General features: G+C 32.7%; 1 protein-coding gene across 1 annotated transcript; it reads left to right on the plus strand.

The window, feature by feature from the left end:
- Positions 1 to 12,634: 12,634 nt before the first annotated feature.
- LOC122043823 (protein RALF-like 22) lies at positions 12,635 to 13,012 on the plus strand. Its single transcript, XM_042604397.1, has one exon. It carries the CDS (start codon positions 12,635 to 12,637, stop codon positions 13,010 to 13,012), a length of 378 nt encoding a protein of 125 aa, XP_042460331.1.
- The last annotated feature ends 1,194 nt before the right edge of the window (positions 13,013 to 14,206 follow it).

Genomic DNA, 14,206 nt, shown 5'->3' on the forward strand with positions numbered 1-14,206 from the left:
TGCAACGAGATTGGGTGGTGACAGAGTGCTACTGGTGGCTCCATATTGTTGTTGTTGCTGTTATAGTAATCTTTGTGCTCAAGCGGTGATGAGTAGTTCTAGGACTTCTTGCGTCAAAGTAACAGTAGTGAGTCTTCCAGCTTCCTCCATCTCTAGTTCTCATATTCAGGTGAAACTTCCCACAGATAGTACCAAATTGGATCCTGTCTGAAAACTACAGAGATAATACGCTGGGTATGATGGATCAGTGGTTGACTTACAGAAGACCTTTTCCTCTAAGAAGAATCTTCCCTCTAATCCTTCGCACACATAAACGATCCAACAAAATATCAGTGCCTAGAAACTAGGGGAGTCCTTAACAAAGGCCCTCCGACGCTCAAGTTAGTATAAGCTCAAGTGGATGGATGAAAAACAGTGGCAGATGTGTGCATGAGGATGAGTTGCAGATGTTCAGAGAGCATACCTTCACCACGGAGAGGACTCCCCTTTTATATACCATCTCACATAACATCCACAATCATGAGGTGACAAAGTGTGTCAGAAGTTGTTAGGTAAAGGAGAGTGTACAACCTAGGCAATACGCCATAATTGTCCAATGAATTTTCCATCTACTCATATGTATACTTCTTTTGTTATTTATAATTTCTTTTATCACTGAAGTTAATGAAGGAATATGCTGTTATAAGTGGTCAGCTGACGGGGAACAAGACAGTCCCTGGAGAATGTTCCAGAAGAATATTCTCCAGCACATAGTTGTTATTCTGATAGGTTGTTAGGATGTTGCCTGCTGAATATATCTTGATCGATCCTTAAGCTGACCGCCTTGTTAGGATGTTATTTACTGAGTATATTTCGGTCGATCTTTAAGCCAGTCATCTTGTTAGGATATTGTCTGCTGAGTATATCCTGGCTGGTCTTTAAGCCAGTCGTTTCTATTGAGCTAGTTGATTATATTTTGTATAGCATTGAGACCTTTGTTCGGAGATGGATATGGTGCCTTGGTCTCATTGGAAATTCGTTCGAGAAAGAATATGATGCCTTATGCTTCCTGAAAATCCCTTTGACAACTTATGCTTTGCTGGGAATATGTCCGGGTGATAATATGGGACCAAGTATTGTAGGTTTGGTCATCCTTTTATCCGACTGGGCGTATAATGGGCTGCCTAGAGAAATAAAGCTACCTTCTGAGTAGTTCGATAAATATGTTAAGCTGGATTGCGTTATGCCCAATCGGCTTTCTATACGACCGGGGTGTATGAACTTGTCCGACTTTATAACTGGATGGATACACGTACATATTGTCACCTGGAAACCAATTAGGGCGACCGACAATCAAGATCGCCCAGGTGTGTACAAGGAGACTCATACAAAATAAGGAGTTTAGCTTTCCTCTTGACAATACCTATAGTTGGTCTATTCTAGTGTGAGTCGGTCATTCTAGCCGACATGTAAGGTCGACCTTCCTTAATCTTGATCGCCTTGAGATCTAGTCTTCCTTAAGGCACTGAACTCCTTAGGTTCGCATGTCTCCGGCCAGCTTGTAACTCAATTGGATTGAATATAAAAACCTTAACATTGGACAACTAATCAAAACCAGATGAGGAGTTGTTCTTAACCTTGATCGCCCTGTTACCTTAATTCTAATTGTCATGTCATTTTCTTGGTCCACCCATCAACAATATTTCTTAAAAACGAAAATGACATTTCATCTGATTTGGTAGGTCGTAAATACAATTAAACAATGTTTTTGTTTTTTGAATTGTTATTATATAATATTTTTTATTTAAAGATTTTAAATTTATTGATACATCGGTGTTCAATTATACTTTGAATTAAAGTGCATATGGTTCATTTAATATCTTTGATCGTCACACTCTACCAATTCCTGCTCGTGACCATTTAATTAAACCGACAGTTGATGTGCAATATTACAGCAGGCGGCCATGGCGTTGCTTGCTTGATAATAACTATTTTACGGAAACGTGCAATAATCGATTCAATTTGATTTTTTTTATTAAACTTAATTCAAGCTATATCATCTGAGTCCCTGTAACGAGCAGAATCAAAACAAACATACTAGTTCTCTAATTCATGCTTCGATAGACCTTGATTGCAGAAGTCGAGTGTGCTGGATCGGATGGTGGTACAATTTGACCACGGATAGAATAATGGTATAACATCGTTATGATGAAATCGATGTTAGAGTTGAATTCTATTTTTTTAAGATAAATTTGTTATATATACAGTGCTCATGGAATACGATAATCATTTCCCAAGATATAATAGTACTGTAAATTACAAGACCTCCAAACCGAAATTTCTCAAACTCTCCAAATATAAGTATAAGTATGAAATGCAATGCAATACTTACTTTAGTTTGAAATGGAATGAATTGAGTAAATCAAATGAGAATGTGAGAGATTTTATTTATATCAAATGAAAGAGTATAAAAACCTCTTAGTTGAATTAAATCTCATCCATCCAACTTGAATTGGATGATCTAGATTGCATCTCTTTCTAAGAGACATAATACCTCTTCATTGGATTCATTCTTTTTGAAATCAATGATTTAGATTGAGTCAACGAAGAGACACATATCCCTTTCAACTGGATGAACCAGATTTGTCCATTTTAATCTGACGATCCAGATTAAGTCATTTCACCAACCATGTGATTTCTCATTCACAAACTTAATTGGTTCAAAATTAATTTTCCAATAACCCCTCACATGAATGAAAATTAATACATGCATGTATGTTAACACCTAAGGAGAGTTCAATCAAAAGATTATTGCATCAGGAGAGGTAGTCATAGCTTTGAACTTTTCGTAGTAGTGTACTATCGGATTTACCAGGCTGCTTATAAACACGATGTCTTGAACTACTCAGTCATTCGTGTAAACCAAGACAATGGTACCTACACAATAACATTCTTACTTTTTTTTTATATAGTTTTTCATGTTTTGTTCATTTTGGCCATGGATAACATCTTAGATTCATAAGTATTTCATTGAAATGACCCTTCATTATACTTATATAGGTGACCTCCTATAAAGAGTATTCCATCATACTCTACTTTTTTTTAGAGTAAGAGTCATTAAAAGATTATAACTTAACCTCACTACTTATCGTAGGTAGCACTTTTCCATCGTATGAATGAGAGGGGAACTAGTCCAAGTGCTCACACGAACTTTTATAATTTCATTGTCCCATTGAACCAAGATCTTGGGATCTCCAATCAACAAGGTTGGGTTACTGTTGGTGCAATCGACCTCTAAGGTTTCGATGTTTGACAATATGACCAAGGGTTGACCCAAACAGGACCTGATGTTTGGGAGAGAGAAGTCTAGTCAAGACTAGATGACTAGTAAAGGTAAGTCCTAACCAAAGGTTAGGCAAAGTGGAAGTCCTGGTGAGTGAAGTTGGGCCCTAGTGAGTGAAGCTAGGTGGTGGAAGTCCCGGTGAGTAAAAATGGGCCCTAGTGAGTGAAGCTAGGCAATGGAAGTCCTAGTGAGTGAAGCTAGGCAACCCTAGGGTATACTTGAATTCTGTTAACACTGTTTTTGTGCTAACTCAGTGTTGCAGGGAAGTTCAACTAAGTCGACGGGCTGACCAGGTAGCTGACACGAAGCCCAGACGGGTCGAAGCACTGACCAGAAGTCTGGCAGGTAAGTGGAGGTAAGTCACTGGAGGGGAGTGACTGTGAGGACGCGTTCCCAGGAAGGGAACATTAGGCGTCGATCCGACTTAGACCCATTTCGGATATCTAAGTCGAGATCGTGACTAGATTTCGGTCTCGAGGAGACGGAATCTAGCTAATACTCTGCTTGTTAACTTTAAACTGTACTAATACTTTGTTTTGCAGGATAATATTATTTGCATTTTGCCTCGGACTAACTCTTTCTTGCAGGAGAAATATTTTCTGGAGAAGAGTTGTCTGGGCGCTCGAAAGGGATCCGGGCGCCCGGAGGTCCTGGCGCCCGGGAGGGATCCGGGAGCTCGGAGGTGAAATTTTATCCCAACGTCACCTCGCCAAGTGGAGCTCACTAATTGGCTCGGCTACGTCACATCTAGGACGCCCTGAAGGTTTCGGGTGCCCCGAACCTCCTATATAAGGAGGGTCAAGGCTGGAGTCAGAAAAACAACTCAGAGTTTATTCTTTTGTGCTCCTGCGACGCTGCGAAAAGATCTCTGACAAAGTTTTTTTCGTTCCTGTCTTATTTTCATAATTTTTTATTTTTCTTTTACTACATAATTCCTGTACTTAGTTTGTAATAAGTTTTCGAATTATTAGTGATTGCTCATCGAAAGCACCCTTGTGTGCGGGCCTTGGAGTAGAAGTCGTCAAAGGCTCCGAACCAAGTAAATCCTTGTGTTCTCTTTGGCTTGTTTATTTTTCCGCTGTGCTTACTCTACAAATTTTTTTAAAATTACTATTCACCCCCCTCTAGTGAAACTCTACGATCCAATAAGTGGTATCACAGCAGGTACCGCTCTGATTTGGTGCAACCACCAATCAAGTAAGGGGGGTCCTTTTCAAAAGTAAAATAGATATCGTTTGGGTATAAAAAATATCCTTATGCCTTTCGTTTTTTCCCTCCAAAACCATTTTTGAAAACTTCATTTTCATCTTTTCACCATTGGTCGGTATTAGCGAAATATCGCATTTTCAAAAAATTATAATAATATATTTTTTAATATTTTATTATTAAAAATTTATTATTTTTTCACGCATATTTCTTTTCCTCCAACACTGCTAATCCAAGACCAAGTCTTGGGATCTTTCTTTTGTTTCCTTATGTGTAAGACTAATGTCTCTTCTAGAAGGATGGAGCGTCGACGAACCACCTCCATATGAGATGTACAAGAGGTATGAATTTAATTTGTGGAGGATGCAAATGGAAAGCTTCATCTCCATGAACGACTTTGATAGTGGCTTGGCACTGAGAAGATCAACATAAAACTCGGAAGCAAACCAAAAGGTAATAAAATTAGTTTCAGATTTATTACCTAACAAAGTTATTTGCAGGATAGGAAAAGTCAAGGATGCCCACGAGTTTTGGACATGTCTGACCAAGCTTCACGAGGAGTCATTGGAGTTAGACGATCAAGTCAAAATTGAATCCGGACTCGAGTCAGATACAACAGAAAAAACCTACTGAATTAGAGGTTGCGCTCAAGGTTAGTAATATTTATAAAAATACCCCTACTAATAGTAGTTTAAATAATATACATGTTAATTTGGATATTTCTGAAAATTTATGTGAAAATAGTATAGTTGACAATACCCCTAGGATATTTTTTGATAAAATAAATCTAATTAATTTAGAAAATACAGAAAATCTGAAAATAATTAATAAACCTGAAAATTCAAATTTAAACCTAAATAAATATGAAAATTCAAATGATAATGATGACAAGGTCTAGATAAAATTAATAAATTATTTAATAATTTAAACAATATCAATCCAGAAAATCCTATCCAAACTCAAGATAATTTAGTTAACAAAAAATTAAATCTTAAAGATAAAACTAATCATATCAACTTAAAAGGCAAAGAAAATATAAGGATAAAATCAAACATTTTGACAAAATCAAAACTAAATATTAAAGATAACATATTAAACAAAGATAATCTAAAAAATTTAAAATTAACAATTAATAAATGGTTAAAAGATAAATCTTTAAAGAAATATAATTTCAAACAATTTAATTAATTCAAATTTAAAAATTAATAAAAATTTAAACTTTAAAAATAAGCTATTAAATAAAGATAATTCAATTAACTTAATAAAATTAAAATTGAATGAAAATTTAAACATCAAATATAATCCTTTAAAGAATGACAATTTGACTCATTTAATTAATTCAAAATTAAAACTTAAAACTTAAATTAATTAAAAATTAAAAACCTAAATTTAAAGTTACAAATAAAATCTTAACTAAAACTAAAACCTAAATCGGATCAACAATTCAAGGGAGGCTCCAGAATAGCTGGCACCTCTAAAACTAACATACTCGACAAGGTATCCAAAACTAACCTACCCGACAGGGTAATTAGGATTAAAATAAAAAGGGATAATAGTTTAACCTGACCAACGGTACTGGTAAAGTTTTGGATGATAGTACGTTAGGGAAGTTTTGTCTATGCATGTCTAGGAAGATATAGCTTCAACCTGGTGCATTTGGCTTAGTGGAACTAACCGAAGCTACCCTTGATGAATTCTAACTAGTTAGACCAAGGTTTTGTATTAAGTTCAGTGGATAGGACTATTTGAAAAACCTCGAAGGCATAGTTACTCTAATGATGTCCAAGTGACTCATCATAGCCTAGAAGTTTATCCGAAAAATGCCTAATTGTTGAGGTCAAAGCTAAATCTGAATCTAACACAGAGTTAAACCAAACCCTAAAAATTGAACTTAACCTTCATCTCACAAAATTATAGGATTCCCTGATTGAAAACGTATATCGGGTGAGATAACTAAGGACTCAATTAAAATTAATTAAATTAAATTAAATTAAAATTAATTCGATTAAATTAAACTTAATTCAATTAAACAAAATTAAATTAAAATTAAATAAATTATATAAAATTAAATTAAAAATTATTTTAGAAATTATTTTTAAAAAAAATTTTAAAAAATTATTTAAAATTATTTTGAAAACTCTTCTAAAAATATTTTAAAAATTATTTTAAAATTCATTAAAAATTCTTTTAAAAATTATTTAAAAATTATTTTAAAAAATCTTTAAAAATTATTTTAAAAACTCTTTAAAAAATATTTTAAAAATTCTTTAAACATTCTTTAAAAATTATTTTTAAAACTCTTTAAAAATTATTTTAAAAACTCTTTAAAAAGTTATTTTAAAAAACTCTTTAAAAATTATTTTAAAAATTCTTTAAAAATTTATTTTAAAATTTATTTTAAAACTCTTTAAAAATTCATTTTAAAAATTCATTAAAAATTATTTTAAAAATTCTTTAAAAATTATTTTAAAAACTCTTTAAAATTTATTTTAAAAACTCTTTAAAAATTCATTTTAAAAACTCTTTAAAAATTCATTTTAAAAACTCTTTAAAAATTATTTTAAAAACTCTTTAAAATTTATTTTTAAAACTCTTTAAAAATTCATTTTAAAAATTCTTTAATAATTATTTTAAAAACTCTTTAAAAATTATTTTAAAAACTCTTTAAAAATTCATTTTAAAAATTCTTTAAATTTTTTTTAAAAAACTCTTTAAAAATTATTTTTATAAATCTTTAAAAATTAATTAAAAATTCTTTAAAAATTATTTTAAAAACTCTTTAAATATTTATTTTAAAAATTCTTTAAAAATTATTTTAATAACTCTTTAAAAATTATTTTTAAAAAATTCTTTAAAAATTCATTTTAAAAACTCTTTAAAAATTATTTTAAAAACTCTTTTAAAAATATTTTAAAAAATTATTTCAATTCTTTTAAAAACTTTATAAATCTTTTAAAAAATTATTTAAAAATCATTTTAAAAAAAATATATTTTAAAAATTATTTTAAACATTCTTTTAAAAATTCTTTTAAATCTTATTTAAAATCATTTTAAAAATTATTTTAATAGTTATTTTAAAAATTATTTTAACTTAAAATTTATTTTAAAAATTAATTTAACTTTTGAAAATTAATTTAAAATAAAATTTTTTTAAAATTTTTTTAAAATTATTTGAAATTATTTTTTAAAAAAATAATTAAAAAAAATTAACTTAAAAATTATCTTAAAAATTTTCTTAAAAATGATTTCAAAAATTATTTTAAAACTAACTTAATCAAAACTAAAATTAAAAATCAAATTTAATATCAACTTAACTAAAAATTAAATTAAATTAATACTAATTAAATTAAATTTAAAATGTACTAAACTAAATTAAACTAATTAAATTATGTTAAACTTAAAACTTAAATTATGTTAAAAAAAATTAAAATTTAAACTTAAAATAAAACTTAAATTTAAAATTAAAATTAAACTTTAAAATTAAATTTAATTAAGTTAAACTTAAACTAAACCCAAACTTAAAGTTAAATTAAAATTAAAATTAATTCCAAGTCTATGTTACTTAAACGTGATTTAACACCTTGTTATTAACAACTTATCTTATTTAACCTTAAACTAAAGTTTAACTTATTACATCTGAATCTAAAGTCAATTATTTTTGGTATAATTGATTAATGTTTAGTCAAACTTAAATGAACAATTATACCAAGTATATAGAGATAACTATGTAGGAAAATGTTACTAACCCTAAATCCTCTATAACACTTAGGTAGAAAAATATGCTAAAATCTTGAAATTAACATAACCAAACCCCAATGTTGATTTCAGGGGGAGTGTTGTCCTCAGGGGGAGTGTTTGTTGGATCGTGATGAATCGATAGAGAAGGGTGAATATCAAAAAACGTTTGAAAAGAGTAAACGCAGCGGAAAGACTAAAGACAAGCCAAAGAAGACACAACGATTTACTTGGTTCGGAGCCTTTGGCGACTCCTACTCTAAGGCCCGCACACGAGGGTGCTTTCGGTGGGCAATTCACTAGTAGTTCGAAAGTCTGAATATAGATTGAGTACAAGAATGCTAAGTAAATAATACCGACAATAAAAGAAGAACACCAAGAAGCAGCGCGTGGTCGGAGTATCTCAGCAGCGTCGCAAGAGCACAAGTGAGCAGATTGTTCGTTCTGAGTTGTGTTTTAAGCTCCAGCCTTGGCCCTTCTTTTATATGATGCTCAAGGCGCCCCGGAACCCTTCCGAGCGCCCTGGTGAGACGTGGCAAGTCCAACCAGCGAGCTCCACGTGGCGACGACGCGATCAGGATAAAATTGCCTCCCGGGCGCCCGGACCATCTTTCTCTAGAGATTCCTTCTCCTGCAAGACAAGGTTAGTCCGAGGCAAATATATAATATGTTTTCTGCAAAACAAAGTGTTAGCACAGTTTTATAAATTCACTATCAAGAGTATGACTTAGATTCCGTCTTTCCGAGACCGGAATCTAGTCACGATCTCGACTTAGATATCCATAATAGTTCTAAGCCGAATCGACGCCTAATGTTCCCTTCCCGGGAATGCGTCCTCACAGTCACTCCCTTCCAGTGACTTACCTTTACTCACCTGCCAGACGTCCGGTCAGCTCTTCGACCCGTCTGGACTTCTCGCCAGCTATCTGGTCAGCCCGTCGACCTAGCTGGACTTCGTGCCAAATGCCCGGTCAGCCCTTCGACCCATTTGGATTTCGTGCCAAGCGTCCGATTAGCTCGTCGACCCACTTGGACTTCTCGCCAAGCGTCCAGTCAGCCCGTTGACACGCTTGTACTTCGTGTCAGACATCCGGTCAGCCCGTCGACCTGTCTGGACTTAGCCTGTACACTCGATCAGAGTGTTAGATAACGACAAACTTAACTTAACCTAATTTATTATTCATCAAAACCTGAGTTAGACTGTTAGTGCTAATCGCACCAACAATCTTCCCCTTTTTGATGGAATGACAACCTAGTTAAGTTAGTGAAAATATATGCAAAAATCAAGTATGGTTTTTGAGATTTTAAGGTTTTAAGTTAGTTTTTCAAATTTGCATTTAGTTGCTCTAACTTAACCACATATCCCTCCTCCTTTGGCATTCATCAAATAAGGACATAAGCAAGTAACCAATAGAATTCAGACAGAGTGAACTGTCAAGTTGACTTGGGGGAGTTTAAACTTTTGAAAACTTGTTTAAAGTATTAGCTTTTAGCTTTTTAGAAAATAGCTAAGTTTGTATAGTCTAATTTTCAAACAGAAAAGTTTTTAAGTTCCAAATTTCAAGAAATTAAATTTTCAAAATAAGTTTCAACTTGGAACACTTTACAAACATGAGCTTTTGAAGATCAAAGTTTCACGATCAAGGTGTAAATTTTTAGAATGAGTTTCAATTTTGGAATACTTTTCAAACATGAGTTTTCAAAATCCAATTTTCAAAGCTTAGTTTGAAATTTAATTTTCAAAATTTTAATTTTCAATAATTTAATTTTCAAAACTAAGTTTGTATTTTCTTAACTTAATTTTCAACATTAAGTTTGAAAAATCATAATTTCAGAATTAAGTAAAGTCTCAACATCACAAGTGAGGTCAACTTTTAAGCTAGATTCAATTTTCAAAATCAAGGACAACGATTTTGAAAAACTTAGATTGTGAACTTAAGTTCTAATTTAACATCTTTATTAGTTTAGCTTTAACACATATTTTATATTTATGTATTGGATCAATATTAAATGTTGGCAATAAATTTAAATTCACAAGTCTAATATGTTATAAATTAGAACACTTGACCAAATAAGTAAAATTTATAATTTTATTGTCATTGAATTCAAGGTGTATAGCCATTACATTCATTTTGAATAGACCCCCTCTACCTATGAATTAACCATTTTTTGTTAATACATATTTATTGGATTCAAACACTAGTCTAAAACCAATTTTGACAGGAGCCGACCCTGACACTAAAATTTTTTCGGATGTCGGGAACATAAAGCACATCGATTAGTGTCACTTATTTGCCTGATGTCGTCTTCAATGTCACCTTGTTAAGACCAACAATGTTAGAAGTTGCAGAATTTCCCATAAATAGTTTTTTCCCATTAATAGGGGTATAAGTTGAAAATTGGGCCTTATCAAATTAAATGTGTCGTGTGACACCAATATCGACCCAGCATTGTCCTAGATTGTCTACCAAATTGGCTTTAAATACAACAACAGTCGGGTTTAATTTTGACATGTCTATTGGCACTGACTTATCTTCAGTCATGTGCACTTGAGTAACTTTCTTTGGACGTCAGTAATCTTTGGTCTTGTGATTCGGTTTGTCACAATTATGGTATGTTCCTTTGAACTTTTTGGCCTTCCCTTGGCTCTACCTTTTGTCAGGATACTTTCTCTTCTTGCCGGTGTTTGATTCCATTAGAATTGCCTTTGAAAATATAGGCATTTTTGTTGATTCTAATTACTTGTAATTGTCTTCTTTAATCCGCAATCTTACAATCAAATCCTCAAGTCTCATCTTCTTTCACTTGTGCTTTAGATAATTTTTGAATTCCCTCCATGAAGGTGGGAGTTTCTCTATTATCATGGCAACTTGAAAGGATTCATTTATTGTCATGCCCTCAGCATACAGATTATATAGGATCAACTGTAACTCTTGGACTTGAGTCGTCATAGTTTTGGAATCAATTATTTTGAAGTCTAAGAATTTGTCGACGATGAATTTCTTCAGTCCAGCATCTTCTATTTTGTACTTCCTTTTGAGAGATTCTTATAACTCTTTTGTAGTTGACATTGGACTATACACATTGCATAACGTGTTGTCCAAGTCATTGACATAATTTTAACATAAGAAGTAATTATACCACCAAGTATCATATATCATGCTCCTTTTTTTTTATCAGTCTGGCCTTGAGATATGGAAGGGGCATCTTCACGTAAAAACTTCGCAAGGTTTAACATGGTTAGGTAAAATATCTTTTGTTGTCACCTCTTGAAATCGATATCTGTAAACTTCTTCAATTTTTCATCATCTGTTGTGGAACAGGAGCCGTCGATGATGAATTCATCAAGATTGCACGAAAAAACTCGTCTTAAAATTGTTGGATCTAATGGTGGTGCAATCTGAGCACGGGAAGAATGATGGTATAACAGCGATTTGGCGAAGTCGAGGCTAGAGTTAGACTCTATCTCTTTAAGATGAATTTGCCCTGCACACAGTACTCACAGAACACGACAATCGTCTCCCAAGATACAACGACTTTATCTTACGATAGCAGCACTGTAAATCGCAAGACCTCCGAACCGAAGAAGTTTTTTGAAATCTCCAAATGTAAATATGGAATGCAATGCTTGCTTTGATTTGAAATGGAATGAATTGAGTGAATCAAATGAGAATGTGAGAGATTTTATTTATACCAAATGAAGGGGTTAAAGAACCTCTTAATTCAATTAAATCTTATTCATCCAATTTGAATTGAATGATCTAGATTGCATCCCTTTCCAAAAGACACAATGCCTCTTTAATTCATTAGATTTATTCTTTTAAAATCAATGGTTCAAATTGAGCCAACAAAGAGACACATATCCCTTTCAAGTAGATGAACTAGTTTTTTCCATCTTAATCCGACTATACATTTTAAACCATTTCACCAATAATTTCTCATTCACACATTTAGTTAGTTCAAAACCAATTTTCCAACCGATTGAAGTAGATGGAGGTGTAATTAGGGGTGTGCAACCATTCAATTAAACTGAAAAAATCAACCAAACTAATTTATTTCGAACATTCACTTCAGTAAATTTAGAAATTCGATTTTTATTTTTAAAAATATAAATTAATTCGATTCAATTTTAGTTTTAAAATTAAAAAATTCGGTTAACCGAATTATTAAAAAAATAATTTTTTATTAGATTTTATATACAATTTATAATATTTATTTAATGTTTTATATTTAATATTATTTGTAATTTTTGTTATTTTAACCTAATTTTATTATTTATTTATTTTCCATACATCAATAAATGTATCTAGCTATATATATCTATATATATATACATCCATTGAGAAGATGATAATGAATCACATCATTGCAATGGGGAGCAACAGCAGAACCTCCTCCTTCTTCCTCCTCCTCCTCTTTCTTTTTGCGTCACAACCATGCTGTAAACCAGCCGTCGCTTCTCCCGGGCGATGGAGGACGGCCTGCAACGAGACAGAGGGCGGTGGTAGCCGATGCAGAGTGGAGGTGGAAGGGAAGGGGGAGGAAGCGGAAGAGTTTCAGTTCGATTCAGAGATCAGCAGAAGACTCCTCGCCGGAAGTGACTCCCGCGGAGTCAGTTATGCTGGTCTGGACCCAAATAAGCCGATCTGTTATAGTCAAAATGGCCAGCCGTACAACTGTGCTGGGCGTTCTGGAAACCCACCCAGCCGGGGCTGTAGTATTTATCAGCAATGTCGAGTTGGTGGATGATCAAGAACCCCGGCCCGGCGCCGTTAATTAATTATATATCATCCATGAATAACTAATTAAACTACTCAGTGTTGTGCTGTTCTGTGCTGATCAATATTAATTAAATGTATGATCGTTCATCTTCAATCAATTGACGTGTGTTTGGTAAATTTCACCCTGTCTCTACAGGCACTGTCCTAACCTCTCACAATGAGAGGTTGGGGCAGTGCCTGTACAGGTAGGATCGAATTAACCCGTGTGTTTCCTATTCTATTTTGCCGTTGCATTTATTTTTTTTATGGGTATGATCTGAGCGAAAGAGCGGCTAGCTTTTGGATACGTTGAAGAAAAATGATTTTGGAAATAAGCTCGAACACGAAGGGAAAAAACAAAGAAAAGAAAGGAAACTGGCTGTCAAGATCATGGGTCTGAGTGCGTTTGAAATGGACTAAAGTAGGAAGCAATAAGTTAGTGGCAAAAATTACAAATATTTTTTTTAAAAAAAATCTAAAGTATTAAAAACAATATATTTTAAATATGAAATCTAAATTTTAAAATTTTATTTATAATATATTTTTTATTTAAATGATTAAAAATGATCATCTAATAATTTTAGTTTAAAAAAATAGTACATGATTATTTTCTTTCGAAATTTGTATTTAAAATATAAATAAATGTAGAAGACCATTAATGTACATTTGCCTTTAAATGATCAAACAATTTTACAATAAACCGTTTACTAATTTTGAATAAAATTGTGACATATTTTTTTATTTAAAAATTTTGAATTTAAATTTATAGATAAAGTTCAACTATACTTTTGAAATTCAATTATACTTTTAAAGCGATCATCATTGATGCTGTCTGAAATCTAAATCAAACAAAAATCGACTAAGATAATACTAGTATTGACGGAGAGACGATTTTAGCACACCTAGCGTATATGCACCAAAAAGACGGACCCCCACCTGGAACTCAGGGATAGTGGTGACGAAATCGGTGATACTTAGGCTCTGTACACACTCAGATAAGCACACGGAACGTTAGAGACCAAAAATCAGGGAAAAGTTCCCGGTGCAGACCCTCCGACGCTCAAGTCAGGTACTTTTTCCCCCAGAAGAACAGTATACAAAGGAACAAAGAACTGTAGAAGACGAGTGTGAATGTGCGCGTACCTGCTCAAGGAAGAGGACCTCCATTTTTATATGACGATGC

The sequence above is a fragment of the Zingiber officinale genome, chromosome 2A, assembly GCF_018446385.1.
Source record: "Zingiber officinale cultivar Zhangliang chromosome 2A, Zo_v1.1, whole genome shotgun sequence".
Lineage (NCBI taxonomy): Eukaryota > Viridiplantae > Streptophyta > Magnoliopsida > Zingiberales > Zingiberaceae > Zingiber > Zingiber officinale.

What these genes read in the sequence shown, in the direction of transcription:
- LOC122043823 (XM_042604397.1), top strand. Translation starts at nt 12,635, where the DNA reads ATGGGGAGCAACAGCAGAACCTCCTCCTTCTTCCTCCTCCTCCTCTTT.